Here is a 13026-nt window from a genome sequence, read left to right on the forward strand (position 1 = left end):
GGATTTGCACATCTGGAGTCCAAGTTCAAGCCAAGACAAGTGGATCTATCAAATGAGGCCACCAGCTGGTTTTCTGCAGATGCATTAAGAATGAAGAAATGAGCTCACTTCACCACTCTTATCACTACAAGATAAGCCCTAATAAATGCTCTTACCTCTGCATAGACAGCTTCACTTTTCATCTTGTGTCATCTGTCTCCTCGATGGTCCCTTCTTTCACATCCATACTTGTTTTAATGTTGAAAGAGACTTATATTTCAGTGAGTTTATGGGTGCTTAGGATGGCTCCCAAATATTCAAGGAACTCAAATATTTGGTTTGATTTATTATTGGTCCGGCTTTTGATTTCTTTTTTGAATAAACCATACCTGGTTTTGATTGTGTAGAATTTAGTAACTATGAATTGATTTTCTCTAACAGCAATGAGAAACGACGCAGGGAGCAAGAGAACAAATACTTAGAAGAGCTGGCAGAGCTGCTTTCAGCCAATATTGGAGAGATTGACAGCCTGAGTGTTAAACCAGACAAATGCAAGATTCTAAAAAAAACGGTTGATCAGATTCAGCAGATGAAAAGACTCGAACAAGGTAGATCTGCAAAATATGTTTTCTTTTTTGTTGTTCATTCCTTGTGTTCTTGAATTTATAATACAATGATATATAAACTATGTACCAGGATCTTCTTGAGGAAGTGCAGGAGAACTTGAAGAATGTTCACAAAAGTAGAATAGAATCCTATCAGTCATCCACTGCTTAAAGCCCAATTGATCAAATATCAAGTTTTTTCTTCTTCTTGGTTTACACTGGATGAAATGGGAAAACAAGATCTTCACTGTTCCACAGTGACAACCTGATTTTTAATAAGGGATTTCAGGTAAACTCCCGCTGTGTTCTGATAATAACATTCACTGTATGCACATGGTAACGAAGGAGCAAAAGTTGTTTTTTAAAGCTACTGCAGGGTTAATAACCCATCCCAAAGATAATAACACACAATTGCAAAGAGTAACAGCATCCCTAACCCTTACAGATGGTAGAGCAAATTTTGGATGTACACTAAGGGTGGTAGAAAGCAAAACAAATTCAATACATTTGAGGGGCCTTGAGCCATAGAACCAAAAGACAAGTTGCATATTATGTGCAACTCCATCTAGTGAAGGATGTACTGTGCATTTTTAGCAAACAGCTTTGGGAAGGATTGAAATGTAGCAGAAGACCTGGCTGGATAGAGATGGATACTTAATGTCTTCATTGTTCCTTTTCCCTCATGATTTTCTCTTTATAACATCGTAATTCTGGATCTTAATGTGGAATCATTTAGGATATATGGATTTGGAACAAGAAATTGACAAGCAGAGAAACATTATGCACCTTCATTATATTTCCTCCTGTTCTGATATTCGTAATACTTTCTCAAAGCTATTTACAAAACCAATCCCCAGTGCATTTATGAAGCAGATTTCCCCATATCACTCACTTGATATTTATTTCTCGCCTGGGATGCCAGTGCATATGAACAGTTTTCCTCATTGAACTAAAACGTACCATTTCAAAGAAAAGTCAGTATTATCCCCCCACCCCCCAAATGTATCTTATAAAGCCCGTGTGTATGTGATTGCTGGGGACATTTCCGGGGAGAATTAATACATTGGAGTCAACGCTCGACAATTTCTCCAGTGCTGGTCCTCTACCTTCCCAGCTGTTTGAGAGGTAGAGACCATTTGTAACAGGAGCCTGTGTGCACAGCAAGAGTACCGTTCAATTTTGCTGTCTTGTCACTTCCTACTCATACTTCCTCTATCCTTGCAGTCACTTTATTTTTGTTTGCCAAGCTAAAAAACATAGTTGTAGTTCTATTAAGAATATAAGAGCAGCTGATTAACAGGCATTACAAGCTTCAGACTGAAAAATCCTTGGTCATAACCATTAAATTTTGCTTCATCAGATCTGTTTATCACAAAAAGAGGCACAATAATTTCATATGCAAATACATTCTTAAGAATCACTAGCTAAGGAATTCCAGTAATGTTACAGGACCAGTTCTTATGCCATTGGCATAAGATTCATTTGAGTACTCAGGATAAAGAATGCAGATTTCTGTTTATATTGCAAACAGACTTCTGAAAAGAAGGTTTTGAGATACCTATTTTAATGTGATGTGCTGTCTGAGAAACTACAAAAACATTTTGTTTGGTAGAGACTTCAATTTTAGTTTTAGGATTGAAATTACAAAATTATACATGTTTCTATAATGCTTGCAATTGGATGACAGAATAATCTTTTAGGGGAAGGAAATTGGGGTAGGAGGCAGATATGGCTATTTGAGGATATGTTATGGCTTCAGAGAGCTGCTAACCATGTCAGGCAACATTATACAATACAAGTATACTTGATGTCTTCAGTTGATGGTTGGATATGTCTAATATAATATAATGGAGGTTTCTTGTATAGGAAAGAATATGCCTGAATTACATTTAATTCAAGTCTGGATGATGAAAATTACTGTGTGAGCTTCCAACTATAACATTTCTACAGTGCTATAATTAATTTTTTTCATTGAATTTTAAAATGAACAATTCCCTTATTTAATTTTACTTCAATTTCATTCAAAGTAACTTAAAAAAAAAAAAAGAATCGTGAGAATTACTTAAAGCTATCTCTTTAGGGCAGGAGGTAGGATAGCAACACATACCTGACAATGTATCACTTGCCTCATATCTGATATCTGGACACAAGTGCATAATGATATCATGTGTATATCATAATTCTGGCCTTGCTGCAAGACCCCTGGTGGCGCAGTGGTGAGAATGCAATATTGCAGGCTAATTCTGCCCACAGTCAGGAGTTTGATCCTGACGGGCTGAAGGTTGACTCAGTCTTCCATCCTTCCGAGGTCAGCAAAATGAGGACCCAGATTTGGTGAGTGGGGCAATATGCTAATGTTGTAAACGGCCCAGAGAGTGCTCTAAAGCACTATGGAGCAATATAAAAATCTAAGTGTTGTTGCTATTATTATTGCTATTGTATGGTGGGTACTTGGCCCAAAGTATCCCTTTATGCAGTCTTTTTGCTTTTATTCATTTTAAAACTATCTGCTTAAATATGTATGTGCATGCATGCATGCATGCATGTATGTATGTGTATACAAGTATGTGACTTCAGTGGATTTCCATTTGACCTATCACTTACTTGAAAGAAAGAGTGACAATTAATGGCACAGTCAGAAATGCTAGATGTAAATAAATACTCACTACTTTCTGGAAGTCTAATCATTTGTGGGAGAAACAACATCTCTCCATTATCTGAAAATTCAGTATTGTAACTTTTCTGGAAAAAAATGCTGAGATAATCAGACAAGTAATTAGAACCATATACTACAGTATACAGTAGAACCCAAATCTTATACTACAAAATCCATCCACTGAGTCATTCCAAAGTAAAATATCGTTGGGCATAATTATGCATTGCTACAATGCTACTTTAGGAGAACAGAAGCCAATAATAGATTGGGGGGGGGAGGGTAGAAATATCTAGATTTTCAGTTTGAATTTCTGTGCTCATACAATTCAAGAGAGAGATTCTCTCACTTCTCCCACTGTAGCTAAATTGCTAGCAGCTGGGAGCATGAGAAATAGGGGCCCTGCCAAGGTCTATTCTGGAATCCCTTCATGCTTAGATGAGAGAAAGAGGCACTCCATGTTTCTCTCTTAAATTGAATGCTTGCTTTGTAGCATTGGTAGCTAATTTGAAAGACAAAACATAGGGCGCATAGTCTGTCAACTTGCCAAGGAGAAAAGACTCTGCTTTTCATCCCAGGGAAGTTTTCTTTACATCCAGAATGTAAAGGGGGAATGAAAGGGAGGTTCTAACATTCTTGCCAAGGATACTTGAGATCTCTGCAGTCCATGTAGCCCATAATAAGCATGTTCACATGTTAATGTTTTCTCATGTTTACACCTTTCATTTAAGCCTCTTAGGAGACAGTTTACACAGTGTGTTTATTTTGTGGCAAACAATAATGCATGCCTCTCAGTAGGAACAGAAAATGAAATGGCTGCTCTCCCTGTTAGCGATCATATTATTCTTGCTACAAGTTAAATATAAATACAGAAAGCTGTTCTTGATGATACTTGTGAAAGTGTATTGAGATTGCAATCAGCTGGATTTATCACCTTCTGTTTCAGAAAGTTAGCTTTTTCAAAAAATATGTATGAAAAATATAACATTTTCCACTTGATATCTAATTTTGGAAGGGCATTATTTCAATGTTAACATTTTAAAATTAAATTGTTGTTAGGTGCCAAGGGAAAGTAAAATATGAGATCTTGGATATCTAATTCCATTTGGAGTAGACAATTTTGAATGTGATAAGGCAATTGTCTGATTCTAAATAGGCAGCCTTATATCTCTGGGAAAAATATATATAATTCCAAATCACAAGAGATTTCAAATCTGTTGCTATAAGGAAATTATTTATTCCAAGCTTCAGAAACTTCAGTGTATGCAATCCTTTAAAAATATTATCTCAAAATATCTCAAAGTTTCTTATGGTTTAGCAAAGTGATTTTGTCTTTGTCCCTGTAATTCTCAGCTGTGCTCATGCAGGTTGATAGTAAGGCTAAGTTAATGGAACATTCTGGACAGGACTGAAGGAAGGACTTTTACAGCTGCTTGAATTTTTCAAAACTATTCAGACAGACCACCCCGCATGGCAGAGGATAGCTTTAAAAAGGCACAGGAATTCCTGTGAATCCAGTCCAAATTCTTCTCCTCAAATTCATGATTCTGGTTTTTAAAAGTAAATGATAATTCCACATGTATTTAATTGTAAATTGATACTTTTGCCTGTGCCTTTTGGTGAGTGTTAGAAAAAAAAGATTTCTGGAGAAATGTAAGTAAGGTTAGACTATACAGTATGACGAGAAGTTAGTGCCATTGTCCTCTGTGGTTTTATGACACTTTTAGGAAAGTTATTGCAGAACCCAGATGCTATATACTTTACCAGTGTTTCTCAACCTTAGCAACCTGAGGATGTATGGAGTTCAACTCCCAGAATTCTCCAACCAGCCGGCTAGGTGGGGAATTCTGGGAGTTAAAGTCCACACATGTTCAAGTTGCCAAGGTTGAGAAGCACTGCTATACACTGTTGAAGAGAAAGGGATTTTTTGGAAACATGCATTCAGTGATGTTCATGCATACTACAGTTGGAAATTGAAGGGATTTTTCAAGGAGGTAAGTGCTTAAGAATTTCTGGCTTATGGGCACTTTCAGCAGTCATTGGTCTCCTTGGCATAGCATAGCGTGGCTGAACATTAACTAGGCCAATTGCTACTTCAGTGTGTGTTTCCTTGAGCTTTGCACTCTTTTGGCAGCTTATCTGCTTCTGCTGACTGTGTTGTTTGGGGAAAGGAGGGAGGAACCTCATCACATTTACACTACATTTATTTCTAACCTTTTGGGTATGAGATGATGGCTGAAAAATGGCTAAGACCATCTGTATCCATCAAAAAAAGTGCTATCTAAACTTTCAACATTTGGGATTGAGTGTTAATCATGTTGGTGTCTTTGCTCCAAAACATTTTCTATTATCCCCAACAAAGAATCTATGAATGCTGGTTTGTCCATTTGATTTCTGTTCCTGATTGTTAGTGATCTCTACCCCTGTTCACTCTACAAATACAATGTGTGACTATATTTTGAACTAGAATGCATAAAATTAAGTACTTTTAGATAGTAGATTCCATTGTTAATCCCACAACTGACTTGTGTGCCCTTTCCTAAGAATGAACAAAGTCTTTCTCTTAAAGTTCTAGAGTGAGGAAGGTTAAATGATACTGTCGGTTAATGGAGCGGAAGGTTGCTAAACAGGATGGGAACTGAACTCTCTGTTTAAGAGTATCCACCTTTCAGCACCAAGTTTTGAGGTCAAGTAAATGGAGAGACTGCTTTAAAGTCTTCTGATGGAAACAGGATGCTAGACTAGATAGATTTTTGGCTTAAATGCCACAAGGCTGTTATTCTCACTGAACCCTGATTCTGCTGCAGATGTAGGAGAAATCTGAGCTCAGCACTCTATAGCTGCTGTCTTCTGCTAGAAGAATTGTTTATTCAATAGGGAGCATAAGGGCACAATGATAAAAGGTAAGCAGTTGTGGGTGGGGAGTGGCTGAGAAGCAGAAAACAGGATCCACAACTAAAGTAATTATAGGAGACCCTGCTTAAGACCTACCCTTTCTTTTTCTATGTTGGTTTCCACATTAGGAAAAACTAGAATCTTGTAACGTTAAAAAAAAGCCTTAGAAACAAGCAGCTGTGATATTGCCATGGATATACAAATGCGACATTACATTCAGGTATAATAGTGAATGTCAGAGCATGTTGAAAAGTGGTTGGTGTTGCTAGGGAAAGTTTTCTGAAAAAGCCTAATGAATTATAATGTCCTCTACTCATTTGTAAAACTGTTAGATACCAATTACCTTGCTTCATAGCTTGGGATTGAGGTATTTTAGTGCCCCTTCTACATTGATGATAGTGCAAAGGAAATTCGTTTGCTGGTACTGGGCATCTTGGCCCCCAAAACAAACTACTGATAATACATAAGAGATTCTAAAGCTGAACTGGTGCTATTAAATCAATCTGTAGTTGATCCTCACTTTCTCCCTTACTTCTTTTTCTCCTTTCTATGTATATTTTATTGAAAATTGGTAGAATGATTTCCTGACATTTTGAGAGAAGTAACATAAAAGACCGGAAATTGATTTAATATAATTTAAGAAATTGACCAACCCCAACTCTGTCCCAAAACAAAGGAAATCACCCAAAAAAGCCTAACCCAATTCACTTTGCATTATCACCCAACTGCAGCTCCCAAGTAACTCCTCAAAATATTAAGTACAGCCCTAAGATATCAATATGCTGTCCATCTCTGTCCCAGATGCTGTGACAAAGTGAAGAGAGGAAGTTTTAAATCTCAGAACATCAGATAAATACCCTTTAAATTCCATAATCAGGATTCTTGGTGGCCGAGAGTACACTAATTGGCACTGTCTAAAGGAAAGCTAAGGTATGAAACAGCAGGTGGAAGCTACAGTGAATGGAAACAATCAACAGTTAAGCCTCTTTTTGCCAAGTGTTTCGTCAGGGGCAGTTCCTCCCGAGGAAGCCATGCTTATAGAGCAGTCCAGGCCTGCTCCTCTGCCTCTGCTTTGCATGCTAGGGTGCTGTTATTTAAAAGTATCAAGCAAATTCTTTTAGAATGGTTTCCCAGGACTGGAGCCCTTCCAAGGCCAGTAATGTACAGTTGGCAGGACATGGAGTTTGCGGCTGTGGCAGCAGTCTGAAGTTCATTTGCCAAGACAGCTATAAACATGGCAAAGGAAGGAGTAAGACAGTTAATTTTTCAGCACTCCACCTTCCCACAAAAGTTTCATGATGGTTTTTAGACCAGCGCTGCCCTGTGAATGGTGCTTTTCAAGACCTTGGTGCCTAGAGACTACAAAAAGAAAAAGAAAAAAAAGAAAGAAAGAAAAGCTTTCTTGATAAAGTCACAAGTTTGTTGTTTTGCAAATGAATGAAATAGATGGATGAAATGCCTGTATATAATTGAAATTTTATTTATTTTGATTTATATAATGGCCCATCTTAAATGCATTACTTTGGGCAGCCTAACAACAATTATAAAACAATATAAAAGCAGAATGCAATATCAAAACATATTAAAACGTATTTTAAAAACTACAACACAATCTGCAAGTATTAAAAACAGTGAATAACAATCCACAACTGGCTTTACTAAGATAATAACAAATTTCTTCTAATTAATTTGTATGGAACTTTTCAATATGTAGTATTTTTGTGGAGTGGTTTGCCAAGATGTTCAAAGCAATGAACACACTTTTTCAAAGTAATAGCAAATGTATGGATTTGAAATTGGAAGTATGTAAAAATAAAAAAGAATTGTCCATATTTAATCCATAAACATTTTAGCTTATGATGAGAACATGACAGAAAGGAAGTAAAGATATACATACAGTCCACACAATTATAAATAAAACTTCTGTGAGGTATGGTAGTGGCCTCATAATCCGATGTCCAGTTCAGCTATCCAGGCGATTGCCTCTGGCGTTGCTTCATGCAGATCTCTAGGGAACCAGAGAAGGCAAATCCAGGGCAATCTAATCTTAACCTAAACCTACAAACATATAGCAAGTCTTTGTTGTCAGTCCATACCTCTGAGACTCTAGTATACCAATTTACTACATGGAGGTTCTTTTAGTCACTGTAGATAGTCATTGATGAACCTTGTGTGAATGGCTGAGACTAAAATCCATTCACTAGCCATCCCAACAAATTGTGTTGACCTTTTGTTTGCTATTTCCATTTTACAGATGAAGAATTAAAGACATGATAACCATTTGATCATGGGGTCATTCCCAACTCAGATTTGAACCTGTCCTTATAGACAGCAACTAATTTAAACTTGAAGTGCTCCTCCAGGGCATGCCATGTGTACTTGCTCAGTCTACCAAAGTTGTCGTCTGAGCTACATAAAACAGCTCTAGACAGGTGCAAGGCCATATAATTTGTGGGAGGTTTTCCAGTGAGAATTACAACACAGGTGCCTTTTCAAATCACAATCCCTCTGTGGGAGCCTCTCTTTTTTGTGGCATCATCCCATTAAGCAGCTGGAACATTTTTAAAAGCCCACATTGACAAACGTACACACTCCTTCTCAGCAGAGGCATTGGTTTCACAGAACAAATCTACTAATCAGACTTTATGAAACATGGAACTATACCTTGTAGTGGAGAAAGGCTTGTACATTCCAGTAATGCCATGAACTATATATGCGTACAATTGGGGGTCTACATTTCCAGAAAGGTCACCCGTGAAGTCAGGTCATAGACAAGGGATCAGACTAAATACACTAGAAACATGCTATAGTATTCTGCTAAAAACCCAAAATGATTACAGTATTCACAATCAAGACAGTGTCAACATGATCCTGGAATATGAGTCTTCCCAGAGCAAAAGGTATCCAAGAAGCTACTGAAGAAGATTGTAGGGAAGTATGAGTAGCACTAGTGTTTATAATGTAGGTGGATCAAGCCCGAAGGATATACAACTGGTGATATGGCCAGAGGCAAAAGGAACGTTTGGTAATGCAAAGAATATATACACCATTGGAATGTTGAATGTCAAACCATGAATCAAAACCAATTTGATGTTGTGAAAACAGAAATGTCAAGGCTGAATATTGACATTCTGAGAAAAAGAAATGAATTGGAACTGGTTACTTCTCATCGGAGTAGAAGCAGACAAGAAACCATCACTATTAACAAAATATTGTCAAAGACAGTGCTCAGATTCAACCCCCCACCCCAATGATAACCGTTTAAATTCAATGCAAGCCAATCACTATTATAGTGATATATCTCTATGTCCTAACCAAAGATACAGAGGAAGTAGAAGTTGATTTAAAATAATTTAAAGCATCCTGTTGATGCAGCATAAAAAAAATCATACTAAATATAGAAGAACTAAAGTGCTAAAGTTGGAACCAAAATGTCGTTTGGAATAAAGGCAAAATTTGGTCTCTGCGCATAACGCACAGATCAAAGCAGGAGACAGACTATCAGAGTTCAGCCAAGAAAATTCAATAATTATACAACCACTTTTCCCCAACTACCTAAAAGCTGAACAACATTGAAATCAAGTTGATTATATATTTTCAAGCAAAGATGAAAAACTTTGCTCCATGAAGAGAAACAAGACCTGATTCCTATTGTGGGCACAGATCATGGGCTCCTTCTTGCAAAATTACAACTTAAACGAAAGAAAACAAAATAAGCAGAAGAACAAGATATAACCTCACCAGTATTCCATAAGTTCATCCAGTGGTTCATGAAACATTAGCAGCAGTTTAAAATCTTCCTATTGGGTGGGTGGGGAGGGGGTATTGTTGGAGAAACATGGTATGTGTGTCAAAACAAACAGTTGATGAATTAATCATATAATTCTGTTGTAGACCTTGAGGAAGAATGATCTGTAGGAGATATAAACCAATTTTGTATTAAAGATGGCATTAATTCACTGACCCATTTATTCTATGGGAGATTTTTTGCATTATCTCCTAAAATGCATAAAACCACATATTATCGCTTACAATTTATTCTCTCTTCTGTTCATGGAATCGTGAGCTGGAAGGACCTAATGATATAGATTAATTTACATCCTTCTAATTAAAGTAAGCCACAGTGTTTAAAATTACATTTCTGGGATTATTGACAAAGTTTAAGTCAATCAGATTTAAACAGTAAACACATCCCAAGGGTAAATTTTCAGGAAAGTTTGTGAAATGTTCAAATATCTGAACCCCACTGAGCTACCTGCCATAAAAGATGGGAAGACACAAACTGCCTAAATGTTTGCACACTTAATAGCTAAATATATTTATTTTCTAGTTTTCAAAGCCTAACATGGCTCTGAAAATATTCATAAGATGCTTCTTATTTGATTCCAATTATAATCCAGATCAAAGTTTTTAGATGAAGATTGTTCTCAATTTCAAAATTATGGTAATTCTCCCTCGAGCCGCTCGGAGCATCCAGAGACTGGGATGTGCTTCTGAGTCCTCTTCTTGCAGGCTGAGCTTTAGATGAGGAAACGCTCCGCCCCTCACGTGGTATCGCGCAGCGTCTCCCCAGTCTTTTGCTCAGCCTCGAAGAGTCAGGCTGTGTTTTCAGAGAGCTCCTTGGCTGATCGTACATTTCTTGCCTATTTCTTGCCTATTCCAACTTCGTCTTCATAAGGTTTGCCTTTCCTTCCTCCTCCTGCGCAAAGGGTCTGGACTTAAGGGAAAAATTTCCCGTCCCTGGGGCGAGCTGTGGGCTCGCAGCGCGATAGCGCGACCCCCCACCCTTATCAGATCGCGTCGCTGCCTCCGCGTTGCCTCGTGGCACGCATTTCTTTTATTGCTGGATTCCCCCCACCCTAAACGCCGATCGGGAGGGTCATCGCCCCTAGGGCCCTAGGAGCTGAGCTGACCAGCAAGCCCTCCTTTTCCGTCCCGGGCGTCCCGAAGGTTCAGCTTGCGGCCGCCATTTTGGCTCCGCATCGTGGTCGGGCGCCATTTTTAAATACTTTAGCTGCGGTGAATTGGAGCTCCAGGCCTTGGGTTAAAGCCTAGCTGCCCATCTCTTCCACCTGGCCCGCTCCTTTATTACTTGTTGGCCTCCCGCAGCCCGTTTCGGGGCGGTTGCAGCCCCCTCCGGTTTTATTTTTCTTGTCTGGAGGCCTGCTGCCAGAGGCCCTCTCTTCAACTCTAGGCCTCAGGCGTTTATTTGACTGATTGGCCTGTACTGAGATACAGTTCTCCCTGTTACGGTTACTGTTTCTATAGATTTCAAAAAAAAAAACAAAAAAAACACCAAGAGTTCAATTCCTGACAGAGGGTTTTAATCCCATTGAAAAATCTGTGGCTACAATGCATATTATCCTTGATTTGCAGCAGCTTGTTTAGTGACTGTTCAAAGTTACAATGACATTAAAAAAATAATAATAATAATAATAATAATAATAATAATAATAATAATAATAATAATAATAATAATAATAATAATAATAATAATATATATGATATTTTTAAAACCAGGGGCTGTTTAGCTCCTGAAGCTAATGTATTGCATATTGTCACCTAATGTGAAATACAAATACAAAAAAAAAAAAAAAAAAATTCTTTTTGTACACCAATATTTCTCATAGATATATAGAGGTATACGTAGAACCTGTATATTCACCTGGTATAAAACATAAAAATAAATAAAGGGAGAAGAAAAATTACAAATTAGAGTATATATATTTCTGTTATCTCCGTACATAACAAATTCCAAAAGGGGAGCGGGCCAGCTTCATCGTCACCCGGCCTCATCCAGGCCTGATCTGGGCGAGCCAACCGCCCTTGCTAGTATTTATTATCTAACATGGCAGGCGACAATCCCTCTAAACGTCCTTCCTTGAAGGCTAAGGCAAAGTCCCACTACTTGCGCAGGCAGGACAAGGAACCTAAGGGCTCTAGACAGGACAAGGAACCTTCCAAGGCCTCCCAACGTGACGCCTCAAGGCGCCACAAAGCGTTGGAAAAAGAGTCTGACAGGCGTTCAGGGAGTCCCGCCCGGAGCCGTCATTACTTCCTCCTCCAACCACTTTTACACCCACTGCTGCTGGTCTGCGCCAGGGCGAACCCTCTACCTCCGAGGTTCCGCCTCACATCAGGGCTTGGATGGAATCAGCCATCCGCCAGAGCATTGCAGAGGGACTACAACACATGACCAGATCAGTCTTCTCTCCATGAGCCTCCGAGCACGACTCTTTATCCATCAGATCCCTTCCACAACCGGTCCCCCGGTTGATCAGGTACTCTCTCAGAGGGACAGCCCTCCTCCGGTTGGGGCCCAGGTGGAGGAGGAAGGGGACTTTGGGGATTTCAGGGAAGAGGAAGAGGACTCCCAGATGGGATCCTCCCGCTACAGTGAAACCCTCTTAGAGGCTGACATCATGAAGGGGAGATGTCGGAGGGCGAGGGCACTTCCCCGACCAACCCTCTTTTGGGGGCTGTTCAAGCCGCACATGTTCAAGTCCCTCCTCCTTAAGGCCAAGTATGTCTCTGGCCTTCTTCCCCAGTCCCCTGCAAACCTTCCCCCCGTCCCAGAGGGCCCGGAGGACTCCATTTCACCCAACCAGTGGTGGAAGCTGAGGTCATCCCTTCCCTTCCATCTTCGTGGATCCGGTGGCGAAGCAACTCACCTCCACAGGGACCCCTCCTACACCCTCTAGCCAAGACAAGAGATTCCTTAATCTCGATTCGGCACTATCTAGCCTTCTGAACATTCCGGAACTTGATGACCCCATTGTGGGTCTGGTTTTCTCCTCTACCCCTTGTGAGGCCCTAGAGGCCTTGAAACCTGATGACATGCGGGCGGAGTTGGTGCTGCGCAGGGCCCACCTATATGACGCCTGGGCCATTAAA

General features: G+C 39.4%; 1 protein-coding gene across 8 annotated transcripts in view; it reads left to right on the forward strand.

The window, feature by feature from the left end:
• Positions 1-13026, forward strand: part of NCOA1 (nuclear receptor coactivator 1) — a 304667-nt gene that overhangs the window by 203417 nt on the left and 88224 nt on the right. For all 8 annotated transcript variants that reach the window (XM_087960167.1, XM_026671522.2, XM_087960171.1 and 5 more), the window contains one exon: positions 421-587. In XM_087960167.1, the coding sequence (XP_087816293.1) occupies positions 421-587 (167 nt within the window). The remainder of the gene's footprint in view (positions 1-420; positions 588-13026) is intronic.

Source organism: Notechis scutatus, chromosome 1 (assembly GCF_049901735.1).
Source record: "Notechis scutatus isolate UNSWTSFEM ecotype Mainland chromosome 1, rNotScu1.2, whole genome shotgun sequence".
Classification (NCBI taxonomy): Eukaryota; Metazoa; Chordata; class Lepidosauria; order Squamata; family Elapidae; genus Notechis; species Notechis scutatus.